Source organism: Bos taurus, chromosome 2 (genome assembly GCF_002263795.3).
Source record: "Bos taurus isolate L1 Dominette 01449 registration number 42190680 breed Hereford chromosome 2, ARS-UCD2.0, whole genome shotgun sequence".
NCBI lineage: Eukaryota > Metazoa > Chordata > Mammalia > Artiodactyla > Bovidae > Bos > Bos taurus.
In genome coordinates this window covers 67,686,019-67,712,547 of record NC_037329.1, presented here as the reverse complement: position 1 = coordinate 67,712,547, position 26,529 = coordinate 67,686,019, and the positions used below count along the sequence as shown (strand labels likewise).

The 26,529-nt window shown below is 37.4% G+C and overlaps 1 protein-coding gene across 3 annotated transcripts in view; it reads right to left on the bottom strand.

Annotated features, from left to right (window-relative positions):
• DPP10 (dipeptidyl peptidase like 10) overlaps positions 1–26,529 on the bottom strand; it is a 1,635,137-nt gene that overhangs the window by 45,631 nt on the left and 1,562,977 nt on the right. For all 3 annotated transcript variants that reach the window (NM_001435101.1, NM_001078070.3, NM_001435102.1), the window contains exons 14-17: positions 9,306–9,397; positions 8,841–8,888; positions 5,206–5,327; positions 3,841–3,888 (exon numbers count right to left, since the gene is read on the bottom strand). In NM_001435101.1, the coding sequence (NP_001422030.1) occupies positions 3,841–3,888; positions 5,206–5,327; positions 8,841–8,888; positions 9,306–9,397 (310 nt within the window). The remainder of the gene's footprint in view (positions 1–3,840; positions 3,889–5,205; positions 5,328–8,840; positions 8,889–9,305; positions 9,398–26,529) is intronic.

Genomic DNA, 26,529 nt, shown 5'->3' with positions numbered 1-26,529 from the left:
CATTTTCCAAGTCACTGAACATGTTAATGAAGGGTTTCTTTTTCATTTTAAAGGTAATATATGTTCATTGTAGAAAATTAGGAAAGTACTCAAGAAAAGAGAACAAAAAAATCACCTGAAAGGCTGCCACATAAATGCAAGACTTTTTACTGTTTGCAAATGTTGTCTTCCAGAATTTTTATATGCATTTTTAAGTACTTTTTTTAAAGTGGCATAAGTATTTGAATTGCACAATCATTTAGAAATATAACTTAAACAGTTTTGAATAATTGACTTTTAAAAACATATTTTTATTTTTAATCCTAGTGGGGAACTAATGGCAACTTTATTAGAACAATTTGATGAAATTTTAATAAAGGACCATTTATAAATATAGGAAAATGGCACAGGGATCATAAGGGATAGTACCACAACCCAGGCTCATGACAGTGGTTTGGTGTGTAGGTCAGAGAGAGCAGTTACTTGGAGATGGTTGCATGAAAGACCCACCGTGACTTTCACCCAACAGTCACAGCAGCCTGGGTAACTCCACAGGGATAATGCTGGAGAAATACAGACTCCAAAGTCACTTTTCTGCCTCTCTTCAGTCACCTGTAGGATTTGCGTTAGCTGAATCCAATTGGCAGTAAATAGCTGCAGAACTTAAGTCATCAAAACAACATCTTTCTTGGGTAGAGACCATGGGAGAGAAAAAACAGTTAAGAGTGGCTCTGAAAAGACTAATGAAAGATATTCAGAACACAAATTAATACGCCATTAAAGTTTATTTACAAATCCCACCTTTCATTATTTGTGTTTTTTTTTTCACTATTATCAGTAGTACATCTGTAATTTTCTCTATTTAGAATTATCTTTTCAGTGTAAACCAATAAAAAAGAAAAATATAGGGTAAATAGATACAAAAGATTTAATGCTTATGGCTATTTTTTTCCAAAAGATTTACTGTAATTTATATTTCTACCAGCAAGTTATAAGAGCCTCATTAGCAATGTAAATTTTTTGATATTATTAATTTGTTAGGAAAAAAATATTTGGTAGTGTTTTACTTTGCATCTTTGGATAACCGGTGAGTTTAAAGGGTTTTCACATTTGTTTTTTATTTTCATTTTTTCAATATACTTTTGATGCTTTATTGTACTTCTCGTGGTCCCCAAATGAGTTATGACTAATTCATTCATTTAGCAGGGGCTTCCCTGGTGACTCAGATGGTAAAGAATTTGCCTGCAATACAGGAGACCTAGGTTCCATCCCTGGGTTGGGAAGATCCCTTGGAGAAGGGAATGGCTACCCCCTCCAGTATTCTTGCCTGGAGAATGGACAGAGGAGCCTGGTGAGTTACAGTCCATGGGGTTGAAAAGAGTCAGACTTAACTGAGCCTCTAACTTTTCACTTAGTTTAATAAAGATTAACCTGAAGATCCATTAACCCAAAAACTTAATTACAATCAAATTTAAATTTTATATAAATAAATAGTTGTCTTTAGAAAATAAAATTAAGAACCTGATCACTGTTTACAGTCCATTTATTTTCTTGATCTTGAGACTAACAGAATTATAAATGAGAAAATATGAAAGATTTGCCTGAGACAAAAGTGTGTCACAATTTGTAACAAAAGTTATTAGACAACAACATCCACTTTTAACAATAGGATATAATTAATTAAATTCAGGTTGGAAATTTTAAAAAAGTTATCATTTTGGCAGAATATGCAATGTAACACAAATAGTTATTTATCAAGTAATTCCTATGTTGTAAATATAGCTCATCCTCACAGAAAATTCATTTGCTAGTTTTTTTACAAGGAAATAGATTCTATGAGATTATACCCACAAAAGATATGTGACAGACTCACTTTATACACTAATTTTTATATCTGTGAAATTCAATCTTCTTTCCATTTTATCAAATATATTGCCCTTATTATCATTATTGTTGCTCTCAGTGTTAATATTCAACAGATTTAATATGCTTACCATAATCTTTTTAGGATTTACACTGATAAGTAGAAACCAGAAGATGTGCTAAATGATTTCCAAAATCACACAAAACTCCATTCGCTATTTAGAAGTTTTGTCTTTTTCATTGAGGCTGGATGTCTCCATATGGTGATATTTGAAAAGTGTAAATACTCTTCCTCTGTCCTCTAAAAATTGTATTTGTCCTTCAGCATTACATTTTTATATTATCTCTCCTTTAAGTCAAAGCATTTAAGTAAGATTCATACCTAAGAACTGATGCTAAAGCTGAAACTCCAATACTTTGGCCACCTCATGTGAACGAAGAGTTGACTCATTGGAAAAGACTCTGATGCTGGGAAGGATTGGGGGCAGGAGGAGAAGGGGACGACAGAGGATGAGATGGGTGGATGGCATCACTGACTCGATGGACATGAGTTTGAGTGAACTCCAGGAGTTGGTGATGGACAGGGAAGCCTGGTGTGCTGCAGTTCATGGGGTCGCAGAGTTGGACACAACTGAGCGACTGAACTGAACTGAACTGATGTCATGAGAGAGACAAAAACAATATAATAAGCTTTACAGTGATGATCATAAACCCTATTCTGGAGTCAGCATGTCTTATTTGATTCCCACCTGTGCTATCTATTATATTAGAGTGACTCTCTCCAAGTTTTTTAACCTTTTTGGGACTCAATTTCCTCATCTATAAAAGCGGGTGATGCAATTAACAATATCAGGGGTGTTCTGAGGAGTAAATGTGTTAATAAATATAAGCCTCAATTACAATAGATTATGGGATTCCCTATAATCAAGAGCTCAGTTGGTAAAGAATCCACCTGCAACACAGGAGACCCAGGTTCGATTCCTGGGTTAGGAAGATCCGCTGGAGAAGGGGTAGGCTACCCATTCCAGTATTCTTGGGCTTCCCTTGTGGCTCAGCTGGTAAAGAATTCACCTGCAACGTGGGAGACGTGAGTTCGATCCCTGGGTTGGGAAGATCCCCTGGAGAAGGGAAAGGCTACCCACTCCAGTATTCTGGCCTGGAGAATTCCAGGCTATATACCGTATAGTCCATGGGGTTGCAAAGAATCAGACATGACTGAGAGACTAAGTTTCACAATAGATTATAATAGTCTATGATAAATCATTACAGCATGAGGGTATTGATTAAATAAAAATTTTAAATGAAAGAAGGAAAAGAAGGATAGATGAAAATAAGGAAAAAAAGAGTCAGGAAGTAATTTGGCTATTCAGTTTTCAGATCAGCTCAATCGTGTTTGTGCTTATACTCTTTTCTGTTAAAGTTCTTAAATACATTGACCACATCTCACTAGCAATGAACACCCAGTCTCTGCCATATATCCTAATAAAGTCTTCACTCAATAGATAATGGACAATTTAATAAATATATAAAAACATAAATGAATATGTAAAACTAGTCATGGATAACTAAAATAAATAGGATATAAAATATATGAAACAATATATTTTTCATATTTTTTTTCTAAAATAAGTGTGTTGATCTGGAGAAATAGTCTGCATGAGGTTCAAGAAAGAATAAACCAGAGCCCTAATGGGTCAATAGACTGAAACGTACCTAAATGAACTTCATCAATCACTCCTCAGTCAATTTAGATACAGGAGATACCCCATTTCGGGCATACATTGATAAGATCCAACTCCAATTATAAGGCAGCCCGACCTATTTGCTTTATTATTTCTCTTACACACACAATGTCATATTGATGGTACCTATGCCTCTTTCCCCAATCTGAGGGCTCCTTTGAAGAAGGTTCTATAGAGTACAAAACTCAGAATGAATAAGATCATATCAAAGACTGATGCCAACCATGATTCTGCATTGTTGTGTTCATGTACTTACTTGCTGGGTTGTCTGTGCTATGTAGGCTGACCACTGGAACCCCTGGACCTGGATTTTAGAAATATATGTAGAAACATTTTAAAGACATCTAAATAATAACTGTTGGAAGGCTAGATGACAGAATTCTTTTTTTCCACATGTAAGCATTTCATAGTTAAAACATAATGAAATAGAAATCAGATTATTAGATTTCACTCCTTTCTATGCATATTGTATTCAGAAAAGTAAAAACATATGGGGAAATAAACTATTTACAAGATTATTGCTAAGATCCTCCCTTCTCTAAAATGCCATATACATCAGTATTTCTATGGTTTTAGCCAATCTAATGCACCCTACTGTCTTTTTCTCTAGTCTTTAATAGAATAGTCACTGATCTGTCAGTTGATTCCCAAACCTGTGACCTTTTACCCTCTCATCCAAGATTAAATTCTATTTACCACTCAGCCAAGAAAGAAAGAATGCATGCATATTAGAAATATTCCATCCACAAGACAAATTAAATTTCAGAGCTAATCTTATATTAATTTAAAAATATATTAACTGGAATATTATTTCAAATACACTGGACAATTCAGGTGTAACTATAAGATGTTATCTTGAAACTTCACTGCTCTAATGAACTCTATTTGGAGGCTAATGGTTTTTCTCTGGTGTCATCAAACAAGTACTTCTCTTTTTTGATTAATTAAGGTGTCAAGAGAAAAAAAATAATGAAAAAGAGCAAGTATTGGTCTATTCCTCATGGTATCTTAAAACAGGACTGCACAAGATACCAGCTAAAGCTGTAACACTCAATCCATTGCATTATAAGAGGATATCTCCCATTTCATCAGAGTATCCTATTAAAGGTACAATGATTCCTACTAGTATAACCTAGACATACTATACCACTAGGTAAGACTTAGCATACTATTATCATATAGAAGAAATAACTGGGGTGAACACACTTTCTCAAAATTTAAGGAGGCTAGACCCAAAGAATTAACAACAAAGCCATTTCTTAACAACAAAGCCATTATTTCAACAAGTATTGCTTTTCCTAAAGTCTAGGTAAATTAGTTTATTATTCTAGGATGATTTTGCTAATGTAAATGTTTATCACTTTTTAAAAATATTCATATAAAATAGCACGTATTGATCATGTACCTGTATATATACTGACTTACTCCCAATTTTTGTCTTTTAAATAAAGTAATGGATAAAATTTATATCACAAAAACCCTTATTTATTACTTTTTAACAAAAACTTGTGTAAACAAGGAATATAAAATCATAGATCGAGGGTAATCATTACTACTGATAGTAATAGATACTGATCAAACAAAATTGATAAAATAAACTTTAACAGAAATCAACTATTACCTTTACAGAGTAATAAGAAATGTTGATTCATGGGACTAAAACTGGCATCAAAATATGTGCATTGTTCTTTCATAAAATTACATGAAATGCATTGACGATTCAATAAGCCTTCAGTAGAAGCACTGGGGAAAGAAGAAGAAAGTGAGAAATACTACTGTTCCATGTACTTAAATGTGTGGTATCATTATTTTAATATTAACATAAAGAAGTTACAGTATTACTTACATTGAAGTTCCTCATAAATTATCACTTATCATAAAAATGCAAAGTCAATTTCCATTACTAATGTTATGACATACACATTTTTATTCTCAGTAAAAAAATTAAAATTACAAACACATATACATATGTAGCATGTATATAGTTATATATGCCTTAAAGAAACTGACTTTCCCAGGACTCAATATAACTTATTCTTAGTTATATTTTTATAGATATTTTTTTGTAAAGTCTAAAAAGAAATTACCCACACAGACAAGCATAGTTACTAGCAATAATATTAGTTGAGAGAACTAATAAATTATGAATAATCATAAATTATCTGTGCTGCTAGACAAAAACACTGCTAATGATACATTTTTTAAAACTTGGCTGGACAAAATATTCTCAGTTTCATTTTGGAATAAAACACATAGTATACTATACTTCACGAAGTCATAACTTCACACTTGAAACATTTTGGGTTCATTATAAACCCAAATTTTCCTTTACACCCAAAGTGATCAATATAATAGGCACTTAAACGCATTAGCTAGTTTCATCCTTATGATAAATCATAGCCTTTTTTTTTTTCTTTTAAACTGTGGTAAAACAACATTTACCATTTTAGCCAGTTTTCAAGTATATGGTTTATTTCAGTCACAATATTGCACAACTATTGCCACCAAGAGACTATGAATGTGTGGCAGTCACACACAGAATTTAACTTTTCTCTCTCTACTCTGTCATATAATTTTTCAGATCCAAGTTCCCTAAAAATTTATATTTGTATTTTCTCATTATTTAGATTATGAAATTACTAAAAATAAAGAAAAGCAAACTTTGAGACAAAATTATGACACTGAATATGGTAGCAATTCTGATTCTGTTAATCCCATAGATTAAATCAACCAATTAATATTTTTATGGACCTGGACAAGACAATGATTGAGTTTTTTGGGTTAAACACTAACATTATCTATAGTCAAGTCAACTGGCACTTGATGAGCCATTTAAAGAAAGATTTATTGGTTGTAAATTTTCATTATAACCCAGTCTTCTACAGTAGTGTAGGCCATAGATATATTGACTGTTGTACTGCTTTGCCTCAGTCACTAGAGATGTGTGTGTCCTCATTTGCTTCAGTCATGTACAGCTTTTTGTGACCCCGTGGCCTATAGCCCTTCAGGCTGTCTGTCCATGGGGATTCTCCAGGCAAGAATACTGGAGTCGGTTGCCATGCCCTTCTCCGGGGGATCTTCCCGATGCAGGGATCAAATCCGTGTCTCTTACATGTCCTACATTGGCAGGCAGGTTCCGTACCACTAGTCCCACCTCGGAAACCCATAAGCGTGTTACTTGTTCAGTCATGTTCGACTCTTTGTGACCCCATGGATTGTAGCCTGCTAGGCTTCTCTGTCCATGAAATTCTCCAGGTAGGAATACTGGAGGAGGTTGCCATTTCCTTCAAAGGGGATCTTCTTGACCCAGGAATCCATCCCAAATCTCCTGCATTGAAGGCAGATTCTTTACTGTCTGAGAAGCCCATAGGACAAGCACACAAATCTAAGAACTCATTATTACTCAAATCACATTTTTAGGCTAATAAAAGGAGAAGAGGATGAGGCAGCTCCATTAGCTGAACTTAGCCAAATCTAATTTTCTGACACTCATTTTTCTTTAAGAGTTTTACAAAATGGGGGAAATAAAATATCAGTCAAGTATTTCTATCTCTCTAAAGGATTATTCTTGACTGCCAATATTAACCACAACATAAGTTTTAAGAAAGATAAGTTTTAGGTAACCAAAACTAGAAAGTGACCAATACTTTAATCAAGATGTCTAAGCTAAAATTAGAATCAGTCTCTTTAAATAAATAGCTGTTCTTCCTTTGGAAGTCATTAGAATTGAAAACATGTGTTCCAGACTCTAAGAGAGAAAAACAAAGAATGTGAAAATGACATATTGCGATATGTGATTAAAACGAGGAGCAGCTCACTTCAGATGACAGTGATTTATGCATAAATAAGAGTGTGTGAGTGAATTAGAGTGAGTAAGGGTACTTGAAACATGCATTTTTGCTCTCAAAGGAAAGTCTAGGCTACTTGGTAAGAATCACTGGTGACACTGCTTCAAACATGATGAATTTCCACTGAGAATATGCCATGGCAGTTTTGACACTTTAAAAATGGATCTGTGAAACAGAAATTAGAAAGGATATATGAAGTCTAGAATTAATAAGTTGCTTGCCAGACAAAAATGAAAGTCATTCTTGGGAAGCCCTGGTGAAAGCTTTCTGAGTGAGGAGGCATTTTTAATACTAAATAGGTATGACCTTAAACCCTTTTATGAATATAGCTTTTCCTCTGGGAAAATTGGAGAGATGAAAATAGTCCCCATCCACAGCTCTATTTTAGTAAGCAAGGGCCATGGCTGGCTTAAATAGCAATCTATGGATTTTACACATTCTGAGAGTGGGGAGAGAAAAACTGCCACTTGATCTACTCTACTAAATGTCCACAATGCTTTAATTTGTTCAGGGATAAATCACATGTGTACAGTATTGCATATGTGCTTAGTCCTTCAGTCATTTCTGACTCTTTGCAACCCCGTGGACTATAGCCCACCAGGCTCCTCTGTCCATGGGATACTCCAGGCAAGCATATGGAATGGGTAGCTATTCCCTTCTCTAGGGGATCTTCCTAACCCAGGGATCGAACCTGGGTATCCTTCATTGCAGGTAGATTCTTTACCATCTGAGACACCAATTCAGTTCAGTTCTGCTGCTCAGTCCTGTCCAACTCTTTTTGATCCCATGGACTGCAGCATGCCAAGCTTCCTTGTCCACCATCCTGCCCAGAGCTTGTTCAAACTTATGTCCATCGAGTTGGTGATGCCATCCAACCATCTGATCCTCTGTTATCCCCTTCTCCTCCTGACTTGAAACTTTCCCAGCATCAGGGTCTTTTCTAGTGAATCAGTTTTTCACATCAGGTGGCCAAAGTATTGGAGCTTCGGCTTCAGAATCAATGAATATTTAGGATTGATTTCCTTTAGGATCGACTGGTTTGATCAGGGAAGGCCTCATATACTGAAAACTTTAAATGAGGCATAGCAGAATGAAAAGCTATTTGGGAAATAAGGAAATGCTAGTGGTATGTGTCATTCAGAGACGCAAGCCTCAAAAAAAAAAAAAAAGATATTTTGAAAAGATAAAAACAAGTGAGGGAAAAATAAAGGAGGAATAAGATGGTCTCCACTCCAGTTGCAAACCTTTAGGCTCACAATGGTCTAGAGATGAGGTTTTGTCATACTGAGTTGGCTCTCTCCTAGTCATACCAAAAACGCAACTTCAGATCTTTCCATCCTATGATTATGCTGTGTGGATGGCCCCTGAGTAACCAACCTGTGCAGGAAGGTCCTCTCACACTGCTTACCTGTACAGCTGCCTCCCTCTGGGAGATGACTCGGTGCTCAGAAAGTAACTGCCCATGAAAAAAAAACAACACAAACCTCAGGCACCAATCAATTTTTGCAACACTGAGTTTTCACTTGAATTTTCCAACTACCAAAGAATAGGCAAGAGCTTTTCTATTATTCAACAGCAGGGCTTTGATCCATTTGGGAAACTTCTTTTCTTAAAATGTTGTCATACATTTTTTTCTATGGTCTCTCACAATCTCTCTGAGTGTGACTCTGTGTGTGTGTGCATGCATGTGTCTGTGCAAATGTGTCTGTGTAAGCATCTTTCTGGGTGAAGCTGCAGGAGAGTCTTAAAGGTTGTTTTTTACATGGCCAGGCTACTTGGATTAGGACCATGGTAAGCAAAAATAAATCTGGCAGATAGGATTGCATTTAACAACACTGACTTCCAACTTGACTAGAGAATCAAAAACGCTCACATTTTTTGTGTAGTTTCATCATACGCCAGGATCTTTACCACTTCCCAGTTTCCTGATGTCAGATGCCGCACGGTAATTTGCTCACTTTTACTCTGCAAAGAAATAGAAAATATTGATTTCCCTTTTATTTAAATAGCATCTGTCTGGTCAATACCAAAGTGCTAACTGCCCCTGTCACTTTTAATTCTTTAGTTCTCAGTTAACATTGAGTTTCTTGTTTTTAATCTCAAGAATGAATACACATTCACATAACCATAGTTACAGGCAAGACAGTACCTTTATTCCTATGTTGTAGGAAAATAATTCACAAAACATCTCCACATAGGACTACATGGGTAGCATCACCTTGACATAGGAAGTCATCTTGGCATTTAGTATAGACACAGGACTTTGATAACGTTAATCTAAATGATCGACAGCTAAACGGTTTGAATAGCTTTGAATAAAACTTTTAGAACAAACTTCATTTCAAATAGATTTTAAGTGTTATATACTTTTAACCTTTGCAGCATGTGTACTGAGAATAATACTGATAGATTTGCTATTTTCACTCAATAATTTACTTCTGAGATTAATTCATGTTGATACTTGTAGACATAGTTTATTTTCACTGCTATATGGTAATTTATTGTATGCATGAATACAGAAAAATTTATTTTTTGATATTTGAGTTTTTCCAAATTTTTGCTCTTTAAAACAAGTTGTCTGTGAACTACTTTATTAATGTCTCCTTGTGCATGTGGCAGGGTTTTCCTGAGACAAACGCTGGTAAGTGGGAAAACTCCTGGAGGGACCACAGAGAAGATGGTGGAGGAGTAAGACGGGGAGATCACCAGTCTCCCGCCAAATACATAAAAACTCATCAAGATATGGAGCAACTCCTACAAAGCAATCTCTAGGTGACAGCAGAAGACCCCAGGCCTCCAGAGGGACAGGCTAAGCTCTCTGAAATGAGGTAGGAGAGAGAAAGGAGCCAAAAGGGAAAAGACAGAGAACTTCTGGGCAGGAACTTGTACTCCAGAGGAGGGTGGGAGCCATGAAACAGAAATTCCCATGCAACAGGGAAACTCCCTCACAGATAGGCCCAAAGGGGAGCTACGAAGTCTTGGAAAATCAGGGACTTCTGCTGCTGCTACTGCTGCTGCTGCTAAGTTGCTTCAGTCATGTCCGACTCTGTGCGACCCCATAGACGGCAGCCCACCAGGCTCCCCTGTCCCTGGGATTCTCCAGGCAAGAACACTGGAGTGCGTTGCCATTTCCTTCTCCAATACATGAAAGTCAAAAGTGAAAGTGAAGTCTCTGAGTCATGTCTGACTCTTCGAGACCACATGGACTACAGCCTACCAGGCTCCTCTGTTGATGGGATTTTCCAGGCAAGAGTACTAGAGTAGGGTGCCATTGCCATCTCCAAATCAGAGATTTGGAGGGCAGTAAACAGAGAAAGCTGTACTTCTCAATTCGTTAACAGCTCATGGACTGTGACCCCAAACAGACAGCAGGCTTGGGAACCGAGAGTGGTGTGGCATACAAACCCAGCCAGCACACACAACCCTTGCAGCACAGAGGGCAGTCCCAGGTAGCAAGTGTGATGGGGCAGATGAACCTAGCTAGAAAGTAGTACACAGGGCAGGCCCAGGTACCAAGCAGACAAACACAGCCTGCGCAAAGGGCAGGACTAGGGTTCCCATAGTGGGAAGGCATACAAACTTGGGCAGCGCACACAACCCTCCCAGCACAGCTGGAAGAACAACCCCCACGACAAAGAGTGCAGGCAGTGAGATGAAACAGGTGTACACAAACCTCGTGACGCAGAGGGTGGACCTTGGGAATTGAGAGTCAAGTGCACACAGCCCTGCGACACAGAGGATGAGCTTAGGGGGCTGAGGGAATCCCACACAAGTCGCGGCGACGCAGAAGGATCCACACAAGCACCTACCTAGGAAGTTTCTGCCAGCAGTGCAGGGTGGGACAGGGGAACTGAATGACCAGCAATGATCCCAGGGACATGTAGGCTGCACTGCATGTATGCTGAGAGAGACACTTTGAAGCAGCTGTGAAAATAGACTCGCACGACTGAAGCAACTTAGCAGGAGCAGCAGCAGCAACACTGCGAAAGCTAGGACTGCCCAAAGGCATACTTAACCCACAGACACTCCAAAATCTACTCCTGGAAACGGCACTGCCCTTGAGAAAGACAAGATCCAGCTCCATCAACCGGAACACAGGCACAAGCTCCACCAACCAGGAAAACATCACAGGACACTAAGCCAACCCCATCCACAGAGGCAAACTCCACAACCAACAACTACTACCTTGAAAACCCTTTTTAATTTTTTTTTCCTTTTTCACTTTTTTCTCTTATAAATCACACCATTTATTCCCCCAATATATCTCCACCTTCACACTAGCATTTAGCGGTGCTGTGTTTTCCTCTTTTTTATCTTGTTATTAAAAAAAAAAAATCTTTTTAAGATTTTTTTCTTCTTATAAATCACACTGCTTATTCCCCAACATATTTCCACTATCACATTAGCTTTTTGCGATGCTGTGTTTTCCTTGTTAAAAAAATAATAATAATTTTAAGATTTTGTTTCCTTTTTTTCTTATAAATCATATGGTTTATTCCCCCTACATATTTCCACCTCCCTATTAGCCTTCTGCAGTTCTGTAGAGTTTTCCTCTTTGTGTTTTCTGTCAAGAAAAAAAAAGCAAGAACAAATTCATTTTAGGTTTTTCTTTTCTTTTTTCCTCCTCACTTTTTTTTTTTTTTAATTTTATTTTCTTTTTTCTTGATGAGTTTTTTGGATTTTGTTTTGGATACATTCATCTGCTTTTCCTACTGTTCTTTACTGGCTGTAGGGAATATATATATATATATATATATATATATATTCCTGAATATATATATATTATATAAAATATATTTTTCCCACACATGTCTATTCATCTTTGCTTTTCTATTTTTTCTTTTCTCTCTTTCTCTTTTTATTTTTTAGTCCTCCCTCTTCTCCATCCCTTCTTTTTCTTTTTTCCCACCCTTCTCCTATTTCTTTTTCCTCTCTTTTTTTATTCTCCCTTTTTTCCCTCACTCTGCTTTCACCAAGTTAAATTGTTGAGCTCTCTATGCTATATTCCCCAATTGGCCTTCTGCTTGTGCTCAGATTATCAGACTGAGAATCAGTTAACTCTTCTTTCAATTGGTTGATATCACCTCTGGTTTCCCTGGCTCACCAAGTCAATCTCTTGTACTTTTTTTCTTTAGAACGCTTTGGTTGTAACTGTATATGTGGAAGTGTGTATGTATATGTCCCAGTATTTCTGTAATTACCTACTTTATCTCCTCCCACTAGAACACAGGCACAAGTCACCCAACAAGAAATCAACACAAACCACCCAACTAACATTTCCCTCCAAGGGCAAAAATCAAAAAAAAGAAGTAATACAACCCTAAAGTTTGGGAAAAGGAGACCTCAAATGGACCAATTTAGAAAAAAAAAATGATGATGATGAAAAGACAGAGAAATGAAACACAAATGAAAGAGCAAGGTAGAAACTCAAAAGACTAAATAAATAAAGAGGAAACAAGTAAGCTCCCTGAAAGAAAATTCAAAATAATAATAGTAAAGATCCTCCCAAGACTTAAAAATAGATTGGAGAAAATGAAAGAAGCATTTAACACAGTTAATACAATGACCAAGGACATACAAGAAATACAGAATAAGCAGAGATGAATAACACAATTACTGAAATTAAAAATATACTAGAAGGATCCAATAGCAGAATAACAGGCAGAGGAATGGATAAGTAAGCTGGAGGATAGAGTGGTGGAAATAACTGCTGAAGATCAGAATAAAGAGAAAGGAATGAAAAGAATTGAGGAAAGCCTCAGAGACCTTTGGGACAATATTAAACATACCAATATTTGAGTTATAGGGGTCCCAGAGGAAGAAGAAAAAAAGAAAGGCACTGAGAAAATTTTTGAAGAAATTATAGTTGAAAACTTCCCCAACATGGGAAATAATCAAGTCCAAGAAGCGTAGAGAGTCTCCTACAGGATGAACCCAAGGAGAAACACATCAAGACAAAGATTAAGCACAAAAAAAGAATATTAAAAGCAGCAAGGGAAAAGCAACAAGTAATACACAAGAGAAAACCCATATGATTAACAGCAGATCTTTCAGCAGAAACTCTACAGGCCAGAAGGGAAAGGCAAGATATATTTAAATTACTGAAAGAGAAAGTCCTACAACCACAATTACTCTACCCACCAAAGGTCTCATTCAATATTGATGGAGAAATCAAAAGCTTTACAGACAAGGAGAAATTAAGAGAATTCACCAACAAACCAGCCTTGCAACAAATACTAAAGGGACTTACATAGCCAATAAACACAAGAGAAAGGAAAAACTTACAAAAACAAACCCAAAATAAAAAAAAAAAAAGCCAATAGGAACATATGTATCAATAATTACCTTAAATGTAAATTGATTAAATGCACCAACCAAAAGATACAGACGGACTGAATGGATACAAAAACAAGACCCATATATATGCTGCCTACAGGAGACCCACTTCAGACCTAGGGACACATACAGACTGAAAGTAAAAGGCTGGAATAAGATGTTCCATGTGAATGGAAACCAAAAGAAAGCTGGAGTGGCAATCCTTATTTCAGACAAATAGACTTTAAAATAAAGAACATCATAAGAGAAAAAGAAAGACACTACATAATGATCTAGGGATTAATCCAAGAAGAAGACATAGCAATTGTAAATATCTGTGCACCCAACATAGGAGCACCTCAATACATAAGGCAAACTAACAGACATAGGAGGAGAAATCAACAGCAACACAATAATAGTAGGGGACTTTAACACCCCACTGTCATCAATGGACGGATCATCAAAACCAAGAATCATTAAGGAAACACAAACCTTAAATGAAACATTAGACCAAATGGGCCTAATTGATATCTTCGGGACTTTCCATCCAAATACAGAAGAATACACTTTCTTCTTAAGTGCACATGGAACATTCTCAAGGATAGACCACATCTTGGACCACAAATCAAGTCTCAGTAAATTTAAGAAAATTGTAATTGCATCAAGTATCTTCTGACTATAATGCTATGAGACTAGATATCAACTACAGGAAAAAACAGCAAAAATCACAAACTCATGGAGATTAAACAATACATTGCTAAATAACAAAGAGGTTACTGAAGAAATAAAAAAAGAAACCAAAAGATTCCTAGAAACAGATGACAATGAAAACACGATGACCCCAAACCTATGGGACTTAGTAAAAAGCAGTTCTAAGAGGGAGGTTTATAGCAATATGACCATAAGTCAAGAAGAAAGAAAAGCATCAAATAGACAGCCTAACTCTACATCTCAAGCAGCTGGAAAAAGAAGAACAAAAACCACCCAAAGTCAGCAGAAGGAAGGAGATCATAAAAATCAGAGCAGAAACAAATGAAAAAGAAATGAAGGAAACAATAGCAAAGATAATAAAACTAAAAGCTGGTTCTTTGAGAAAATTAACAAAATTTGTAAACCACTAGCTAGACTCATCAAGAAAAAAGGGAGAAAAATCAAACCAATAAAATTAGAAATTAATAAGGAGAGGTTACAACAGACAACAGAAATACAAAGGATCATAAGAGAATATTATGAGCAACTATATGCTAAGGTTGGTTCCTTTCCAACCTAGAGGAAATGGACAGATACTTAGAAAAGATCAGCCTCCCAAGACTGAACCAGGAAGAAATAGAAATTATGAACAACCCAATTACAAACACTGAAATTGAAATGGTGATCAAAAATCTCTCCCAAAACAAGCCCAGGGCCAGATGGCTCCACAGGGGAATTCTATCAAACATTCAGGGAAGAGCTAATGCCTATTTTTCTGAAACTCTTTGAAAAAATTGCAGAGGAAGGAAAACTTCCAAATTCATTCTACAAGGCTACAATCACCCTGATACCAAAGCCAAGAAAATACAACACAAAAAAAGAAAATTACAGGCCAATATCGCTGATGAACATAGATGCAAAAATCCTCAACAAAATTCTAGCAAACCATAGAATGGTGTTCACACACCATATCAACAAGTTGAAAAATAAAAACCACATGATCATCTCAATAGATGCAGAAAAAGCCTTTGATAAAATCCAGCATCCATTTATGATAAAAATGCTTCAAAAAATGGGCATAGAAGAAACCTACTTCAACATAGTAAAGGCCATATATGAAAAGCCCACAGCAAACATTATTCTCAATGGTGAAACATTAAATCTTTCCCTCTAAGATCAGGAACAGACAAGGGTGTCCACTCTCACCACTATTCTTCACCATAGTTTTGGAAGTCCTAACTACAACAATTAGAGAAGAAAAAGAAATAAAAGGAATCCAGATTGGAAAAGAAGAAGTAAAATTCTCACTGTTTGCAGATAACGTGATACTATACATAGAAAACCCAAAAGATACTATCAGAAAATTACAAGAGCTAATCAGCGAATTCAGCAAAGTCACAGGATACAATGTCAATACTCAGAAATCACTTCCACTCCTATATACTAACAATGAAAAATCAGAAAGAGAAATTAAGGAATCAATACCACTCACCATTGCAGCAAAAAGATTAAAATATCTAGGAATAAAACTACCTAAAGAAATGAAAGATCTGTATACGGTAAACTATAAGACACTGATGAAAGAAATCAAAGATGACATAAACAGATGGACAGATATTCCATGTTTCTGGGTGAGAAGAATCAATATTGTGAAAATGACTATACTACCAAATGCAATCTACAGATTCAATGTGATCCCTATCAAATTACCAATGGCTTTTTCCACCAAACTGGAATGAAAAATTTCACAATTCATATGGAAACACAAAAGACCCCAAATAGCAAAAAACAGTCTTGAGAAAGAAGAATGGAACTGGAGGAATCAACCGTCCTGACTTCAGACTATACACCAGAGCTATACTCATCAAGACAGTATGGTACTGGCACAAAAACACAAATATAGATGAATGGAACAAAATAGAGAACCCAGAGATTAACCCACGCACCCATGGGTACCTGGTACCTTATTTTTTGACAAAGGAGGCAAGAATATATAATGGGCAAAGACAGCTTCTTCAATAAGTGGTGCAGTGTTGGGAAAATTGGACAGTTGCATGCAGAAGAATAAAATTAGATCACTTACCTAATGCCACACACAAAGATAAACTCAGAATGGATTAAAGACCTAAATGCAAGACCACAAACTATTAAACTCTTAGAAGAGAACATAGGCAGAACACTTGATGACATAAATCAAAGCAAGATCTTCTATGACCCACCTCCTAGAGTATGGAAATAAAAACAAAAATAAACAAGTGGGACCTAATTAAACTTAAAAGCTTTTCCACAACAAAGAAAACTACAAACAATGTGAAAAGACAACCCTCAGAATGGGCAAAATAATAGCAAGGGAAACAACTGATAAAGAATTAATTTCCAAAATATACAAGCAGCTTATATGACTCAATACCAAAAAAGCAAACAACACAATCAAAAAGTGGGAAAGGGACCTGAAGAGACATGTCTCCAAAGAAGACATACAGATGGCTAACAAGCACATGAAAAGATTCTCAACATCACTCATTATCAGAGAAATGCAAATCAAAACTACAATGAGATACCACCTCACACTAATCAGAATGGCCATCATCAAAAAGTCTACAAACAATAAATGCTGGAGAGGGTGTGGAGAAAAGGGAACACTCTTGCATTGCTTGTGGGAATGTAAACTGATACAGCCACTATGGAAGATGGTATGGAGACTCCTTAAAAAGGTAGGAATAAAAATACCATAAGACTCAGCAATCCCATTTCTATGCATATATCCTGAGGAAATCAAAACTGAAAAAGACACATTTACCCCAGTGTTCACTGCAGCTCTATTTACAATAGCTAGAACATGGAAACTACCTAGATGTCCATCAATAGATGAATGGATAAAGAAGCTGTGGTACAGATATACAATGGATTACCACTCAGCCATAAAAAGGAACACATTTGAATATGTTCTAATGAGGTGGACAAAACTAGAGTCCATTATTCAGAGTGAAGTAACTCAGAAAGAGAAATATAAATACCATACACTGACACATATATATGGAATCTGAAGAAATGGCACTGATGAATTTATTTTCAGGGGAGCAATGCAGAAACAGACATAGAGAACAGATCTACAGACAAGGTGGGAGGAGAGGAGGGAGAAGCGGGGATGTATGGAGAGAGTAACATAGAAATTTACAATGTCATGTGTAAAACAGAGAGCCAATGGGAATTTGCTGTAAGACTCAGGAAACTCAAACAGGGGCTTTGCAACAGAACCCCTCTGAAGGGTGGGGTGGGAAGGGAGATGGGAGGGAGGTCTGAGAGGGAGGTGACATGGGTATACCTATGGCTGATTCTTGATGTTTGACAGAAAACCACAAAATTCTGTAAAGCAATTATCCTTCAATTAAAAAATTTTAAAAAAAGCAACACTGATGTGTAAGATTGTTTTGTCGAAAGATATATATCTTCTACCTAACTCGTTGTTTAGTTGCTAAGTTGTGTCAGACTCTTTTGAGACCCTACGGACTTGAGTCCACCAGGCTCTTCTGTTTGTGGGATTTCTCAGGCAGGAGTACTGGAGTGGGTTGCCATTTTCTTCTCCAGAAGATCTTCCCCACCCAGGGAACAAACCTGAGTCTCCTGCTTGGCAGACGGAGTCTTTACCACCGAGTCACTTGTGACAGATGATTTTCAAAAGCTGTGGCAATTTAGAATCTACTAGCAATATCAGTTTCTGTTACTCCACATTTTCTCCACTTCCTCAGTTCAGTTCAGTTCAGTCGCTCAGTCATGTCCGACTCTTTGTGACCCCATGAATCACAGCACTCCAGCCCTCCCTGTCCATCACCAACTCCCGGAGTTCACTCAGACTCACGTCCATTGACTCAGTGATGCCATCCAGCCATCTCATCCTCTGTCGTCCCCTTCTCCTCCTGCCCCCAATCCCTCCCAGCATCAGAGTCTTTTCCAGTGAATCAACACTTCTCATGAGGTGGCCAAAGTACTGGAGTTTCAGCCGTAGCATCATTCCTTCCAAAGAAATCCTAGGGCTGATCTCCTTCAGAATGGACTGGTGGACATCACCAAATGGTCAACACCAAAATCAGATTGATTATATTCTTTGCAGCCAAAAATGGAAAAGCTCTATACAGTCAGCAAAAACAAGACCAGGAGCTGACTGTGGCTCAGATCATGAACTCCTTATTGCCAAATTCAGACTTAAATTGAAGAAAGTAGGGAAAAACCACTAGACCATTCCGGTATGACCTAACTCAAATCCCTTATGATTATACAGTGGAAGTGAGAAATAGTTTTAAGGGACTAGATCTGATAGATAGAGTGCCTGATGAACTATCGACGGAGGTTCGTGACATTGTACAGGAGACAGGGATCAAGACCATCCCCATGGAATGGTCTATTTCAAATCCTGAAAGATGATGCTGTGAAAGTGCTGCACTCAATATGCCAGCAAATTTGGAAAACTCAGCAGTGGCCACAGGGCTGGAAAAGGTCAGTTTTCATTCCAATCCCAAAGAAAGGCAATGCCAAAGAACGCTCAAACTACCTCACATTTGCACTCATCTCACATGCTAGTAAAGTAATGCTTAAAATTCTCCACTTCCTCACCAACTGTTAATTTCATGACTTTTTTTTTTGTCAAATTAATAAGTACGAAATTATATCCCATTATGTCCCACATAATGGCAGAAGGCAATGGCAACCCACTCCATTACTCTTGCCTGGAAAATCCCAAGTATGGAGGAGCCTGGTAGGCTGCAGTCCATGAGGTCTCGAAGAGTCAGACACGACTGAGCGACTTCACTTTCACTTTTCACTTTCATGCATTGGAGAAGGAAATGGCAACCCACTCCAGTGTTCTTGCCTGGAGAATTCCAGAGACGGCGGAGCCTGGTGGGCTGCCATCTATGGGATCGCACAGAGTAGAACATGACTGAAATGACTTGGCTGCTTAGGAGCATGTCCCACTTATGTCCCACTACCTTTTTATTAAGAAAACTTTCAAAGTTGCAGAAACGTTAATGAACAGAACATGAATATCCATTTGAGTGTTACTGAGATTCACCAAACATCAATATTTCAAATATTCACCCTCCCCCTTTATTCGTATGCTGAATATTTGAAACTAAGTTGAAAACATCAGACTATTTTGGCTCTAAATATTTCAGTGTGAATTTCTCAAAAGTAAGAATATTTTCTCATATAAGCAAATGGCATATCACACCTATGAAAATAACATTGTGTGTGCTGGTGCTCAGTTGATCAGTCATATCCAGCTCTTTGTGGCCCAATAGACTGTAGCCTGTCAGGCTCTTCTGCCCATGGAATTTTCCAGGCAAAAATATTGGAGTAGGCTACCATTTTCTACTCCAGGGATTGAACCCACATCTCTTGCATCTCCCACATTGGCAGGCAGATTCTTTACCACTAGCACCACCTGGGAAGCCCCAAATAATAACATTCAGTTCAGTGCTCAGTCATGTCTAACTGTTAGTGACCCCATGGACTGCCCATGCCAGGCTTCCTTGTCTATCACCAACTCCAGGAGCTTGCTCAAAGTCATGTCCATTGAGTCAATGATGCCATCCAACCATCTCATCCTCTGCTGTGCCCTTCTCCTCCTCCCCTCAATCTTTCCCAGCATCGGGGTCTTTTCCAATGAGTCAGTTCTTCACATCAGGTAGCCAAAGTATTGAAGCTTCAGCTTCTGCCTCAGTCCTTCCATTGAATATTCGGGACTGATTTCCTTTAGGATTGACTGGTTGGATCTGCTTGCAGTCCAAAAGACTCTCATGAATCTTCTCCAACACCACAGTTCAAATAATAATAACATTAATATCATCTAGATGTATAGTCTATATTCTAATATCCACAGTGCCCTAAGTAACCCAAATATCTCCATATCTATATATATCTAGCTATCTTTCTATCATCTATCTGATAATTGCACTGGGTTGTTGCCTCTTTAGTCTCTTTTAAAGTAAATGTTATCCTATCATATTTTGATTTCTAAAATATTGAACATTTTTAAGACTCTTGGTCCAGCAGTCTTATAGAATGCCCAGCATTCTGGATTATCTATTTTTTTATGATACAATTTAGACTAACATTTTTGGCAAGGATATTATAGAGGTGATAATGGATACCTCTTTTACTTCACCGAGTGTGGAAGAATTGATGCTTTTGAACTGTGGTGTTGGAGAAGACTCTTGAGAGTCCCTTGGACAGCAAGGAGATCCAACCAGCCCATCGTAAAGAAAATCAGCCCTGAATATTCATTGGAAGGACTGACATTGAAGCTGAAACTCCAATACCTTGGCCACAGGTGCAAAGACTGACTCATTTGAAAAGACCCTGATGCTGGGAAAGATCGAAGGCAGGAGAAAGGGATGACACAGGATGAGATGGTTGGATGGCATCACTGACTCAATGGACATGAATTTGAGTAAACTCCGGGAGTTGGTGATGGGCAGGAAGGCCTGGCATGCTGCAGTCCATGGGGTTGCAAAGAGTCAGACACAACCGAGTGACTGAACTAAACTGAACTTATACTTCACATCAGGAAACACACTGGTACTCATCTTCTCACTTTTCATGATCCTGCTTACAGGGTAGCTGGGAGATACATTTTTTGTAAAAATACATTTCACCTTGAAATTAAAAGTGTGATGATAATGCACTTTACGTGACTAGGTTTTCTTCAATGAACTATCTGCTCAGTAGTTTTGTCAATGATTCATGACCTTTCCTTGATTAAATTATCATTTCAAAGTGATTTTCTCACTGTAACATCCCTTCTACATTTATTACATAGTATTCTTCTGAAGCAAAGAGGAACTAAAGAGCCTCTTGATGAAGGTGAAAGAGGAGAGTGAAAAAGCTGGCTTAAAACTCAACATTCAGAAAACTAAGATCATGGCATCCTGTCCCATCACTTCATGGCAAATAGATGGGGAAACAATGGAAACAATGACAGACTTTCTTTTATTTCACTTCAAAATCACTGCAGATGGTTACTGCAGCCATGGAATTTAAAGACGCTTGCTCCTTGGAATAAAAGCTATGACAAACCTAGACAGCATATTAAAAAACAGAGACATTACTTTGCCAACAAAGTTTCTTTTAATCAAAGCTATGGTTTTTCCAGTAGTCATGTACGTATGTGAGTGTTGAACCATAAAGAAAGCTGAGTGTCAAGAATCGATGTTTTTGAACTGTGGTGTTGGAGATGACTCTTGAGAGTCTCTTGGACAGCAAAGAGATCAAATCAGTCAAATCTAAAGGAAATCAACCCTGACTATACATTGGAAGGACTGATGTTGAAACTGAAGCTCCAATACTTTGGCCACCTGATGCGAAGAACCGATTCATTGGAAAAGACCTTGATGCTGGGAAAGATTGAAGGCAGGAGAAGAAGACGACGGCAGAGGATGAGATGGTTGGATGGCATCACCGACTCAATGGATATGAGTTTGAGCAAGCTCCTGGAGATGACGAAGGACAGGGAAGCCTGCATGCTGCAGTCCATGGGGTTGCCAAGAAACAGACAGGACTGAGCAACTGAACAATATTCTTCTGTTAAAGATCTTTCCTTACTTTTCCACGCTTACATGTGTTCATTGTCTTTCTCTCTTTCTGATACTACTATAAACATCTATAAACATTTTACATCTGATATATTATGTTCCATTATTGTTGTCATTCTTTTTATTGTTACTCTTTATGATACTGAAATTAACAAAATTGGGTTAGTGGTAACCCCTTCAAGCTAAACCCTCATAATCAATAATTGCTCAAGAAATATTTTCCACTGGATTATGTTTATATATCAAAGTCTGAATTTAGGTACACTCTTTGCTACTCTAATGTTGTTAGTTCTGGATGATTTTAGAAGAAATAGGTAAACCGAGAGAGATGTCCACATGTCTTGTGTGTGTGCAGATGTGTGTGTTTTCTTAGTCATATCTCAAAATTCATACCCTCATTTTTTAATTTTAAAATATGTTAAAAATGTATATGTATACATATACATGTACACTGGCAGAAGTCTTGATCTCAACCTGTTTCAACACAGAGGAAAAAAATAACTTCTTGTCACTCGGCGTTTATTTATCCTTCTTTTCTGGTGGAGATTTTTATAATTAAAATTAAGATTTTATTGCTATAAATATAAATGCAAAGCTAATTTCATATATATATATATATATAAATTAGAGAGTGTGTGGGATGTGCTTTATATTATTTATTATGTATCTTCTTCTTAATTCTTACATAGCTCTCCCTTGTGTGGGTTTATCATAATTTATTCAACTATCCTCCAATGATGAACATCTCAAAAAATGCTGTAGTGATTAACCCTGTGTATATGTTTGTGGTTTAACATGTAGGGAAATATCTTAGGGATACATTCCTCCACATGGAAAGTACCATTCTTCCCATCTACCAGTAATGTATTATAAGGTGCCTGTTTTCCCATGGACATACAGTGATCTGCAGAAATGATCCATGAAAGTACAGTCTTTCCATGAATATGTTACAGAACACATTGTTCAGTGTTTGAATTTTTGCTAATCTGAGAAATGTTGCTATGTTGCTATGGTAGACATGACAGATGCCAACCAGAACTTCCTTCTAGAAGGACCCATCTCTCCAGTGGCTAGAGGTGCTGCTGGGAAAAGGCCCTCAGTTGTCAGTCTTCTCTGGGGATGGCCTGGACCGAAGAAATGGCCTCTGCCAAGATCATATCTCTTTTCAACAGTCCTTCAAAGGACAACCTGATCAAGACTTGAATATAGAAGTTCATTCTTCTTGCCTTAACTTGGGACTTCTCTAAAAGCCTGTTCTTGTCCAGAAGTCTCTGTGGGGTTGGCTGAGGCCTTCATTCAGATGGCACCACTGCTTAAATTCTTCTGCCCAATCTTGCTTTCTTCTACTTTTCAAAGATATTTATCTCTGTAAAAACTGGCCTGCAAGCTAATCTTTATTTCATAAGGAGCTTCTTGTGAAACTCAATTTATGACAGGGATATTGGTGTAATTTCACCTTTCATTTCTCTTAGAAGAAAAGTTGAACATATTTGTGTACCTTTATGTTTATATATGCTAATGCCTAGGGGCTTCTCAGGTGGCACTAGTGGTAAAGGACCTATCTGTCAATGCAGGAGACAGAAGAGAGGCAGGTTGCATCTCTGGGTTGGGAAGATCTTCTGGAGAAGGAAATGGCAACCCACTCCAGTATTATGGACTGAGAATACCATGGACAGAGGAGCCTGGTGGACTATGGTCCATAGGGTCACAAAGAGTTGGCCATGAGTGAAGTGACTTAGAACACATGTATGTTCGTGTGTGTGTGTGTGTGTGTGTGTGTATGTATGCAAATCGGAGAAGGCAATGGCAACCTACTCCATTACTCTTGCCTGGCAAATCCCATGGCGGAGGAGCCTGGTAGGCTGCAGTCCATGGGGTCGCTAGGAGTCAGACACGACTGAACGACTTCACTTTCACTTTTCACTTCCATGCACTGGAGAAGGAAATGGCAACCCACTCCAGTGTTCTTGCCTGGAGAATCCCAGGGACAGGGAAGCCTGGTGGGCTACCGTCTATGGGGTCACACAGAGTCGGACACGACTGAAGTGACTTAGCAGCAGCAGCAGCATACGCAAATATATATAATGCTACGACTTCCCTGGTGGCTCAGATGGTAAAGCATTTGTCTACAATGAGGGAGACTTGGGTTCGATCCCTGGGTTGAGAAGACTCCCTGGAGAAAGAAATGGCAACCCACTCTGTACTCTTGCCTAGAAAATCCCATGGAAGGAGGAGCCTTTGCAACCATGGGGTCGCAAAGAGTTCGACACCTCTGAGCGACTTCACTTTCACTTTCATATATAATGCTATTTGCATTATTCTTTTATCTGATTCTAATATTTATGTTATCTATTGAGACTTCTTTGAATTCTGATCTTCTGTGTATTTTAGAATTCTTTATATACATTTTTGTGAAATATATACTGCAAATATATTTTCCTGGTTTCTCATTTTGTGTTGACACTGATTATGTTGGTATTTTCCACCCATTTTTTCTGTTCCTTATAAAATCAAGTTTACCAACATATTCCTATACTACTTCTAGTAGATGATGTGTAGTTTAAAGGATTACAAAGAATTTACTGGTGTTTTCTCCTAGTACAGGTAAGGTTTAATTTTTAAAATTAGAGCTTTGTCATTTTAGAGTTATGGTGGTAGTCTGGAACTACTTCTATACCAGTTTTCCTCAAGTAATTTTACAAAAAGTTCATTTTTTCAGTGATTTAAAATGCCGCCTTCATTATATATTAAATTTCTATATGTACCTGAGTCTACATCTGTATTATATCTATACTGTTATATAGCTGTATCTAATCTCTGTTACGGAGAAGGCAATGGCACCCCACTCCAGTACTCTTGCCTGGAAAATTCCATGGACGGGGGAGCCTGGTAGGCTGTAGTCCATGGGGTCGCTAAGAGTCAGACACGACTGAGCGACCTCACTTTCACTTTTCATTTTCATGCATTGGAGAAGGAAATGGCAACCCACTCCCGTGTTCTTGCCTGGAGAATCCCAGGGAAGGGAGAGCCTGGTGGGCCGCTGTCTATGGGGTCGCACAGAGCTGGACACGACTGACGTGACTTAGCAGCAGCAATCTCTGTTAAGTCATGTCCAAACACCAAACACTTTTAGTTATAGATTTTTTAATATCCATATTATCTAGGATTCATTCTTACTCATTGTTTTTTTTTTTTATAGGATTCCTCTAGATATAATTACATGTCTGTTTTCCCATAGGAATGTAAAAATAAGCATATACAGTTCAAGCAAATAAAAACTTATTGAAATATCTTATTGGGATACTATTAGTTTTATAATCAATGATAATCTTATTATCTTCAGTTATTCTACAGGAAAATATAGGTATTTTCCCATTTGTTCAAGTCTACTTTATATATTTCCAGAATGTTTTAATGTTGTCCTCATAAGTGTTTTGTACATATCATATATTTTCACTTTCATTTTTATTACTAAGTAGTTCATATAGGCCTCTCTCTTTTATCAGACCCTTTTAATTGATTATATTTTGCATCTATGAAAGTTATTGATTTCTATATGCTAAATATCTATGTTACTGTCTCACTAAATGCTTTTCCAAATTTTATATCTGGTTGTTTATTCTTGTCTCATTAACTTTCAAAATCATTTTACATAATAGTGGATAGTATGCATTCTCCCTTGCTCCTGATGTTGATGATGGGAATGGCACTAGAATGATTATTTAGGGGCTGAGATATACATGTTTCATCACTTTGAGAAATTATCATAAATATATACATATATATATATATATATATGTATATATTTGGGGGCTTTCCCAGTGGCTAAATGGTAAAGGATCTGCCAAGAATGCAGGAGCCTCAGGAGATACAGGTTCAGTCCTTGAGTCAGGAAGATCCCCTGGAGGAGGGCATGTCAACCCATTCCAGTATTCTTCCCTGGAGAATCCCATGAACAGAGGAGCCTGGTGGGCTATATAGTCCATGGGATCACAAAGAGTCAGCCACAAATGAAGTGATCTAGCACACAACACATATATATTTTAACCAGAAATTTGTATTAAATTTTTAAAAAGACTTTTTATAGCAACTACAAAGAAAATCTATGCTATAGACAGTTTAAATTGTATTGGCATTGCCTTTGAAAGCCTAACAAAATTCTTTTAATGGAATCGTGTGAACATGGTGCTCATTTGTAGTGTAGTTCTTTGGTAACATTCTGCTTCTTCTATGTCATTAATCAGTTTAAGTTCTGCAGCTCTCCTGGGGACAGTTTTATTTCTTTAGGAAATTTTTATCTCATCTGAGTTTTCAAATGAATTGACATAGAGGTCTGCAACATTCTCTCTTATGATTTATTAAATAGTCCTTTATTTCCCACTAGCCATTTCTAATTTTGCATTACTTTGCTTTCTCTCTCATTTTCTTTGACTGAATGAGTATGTGCTTTGTCTTCTGTGTGTGTTTATCTTCAAAGGGTAAAAATTATTTTTTTCACTTATT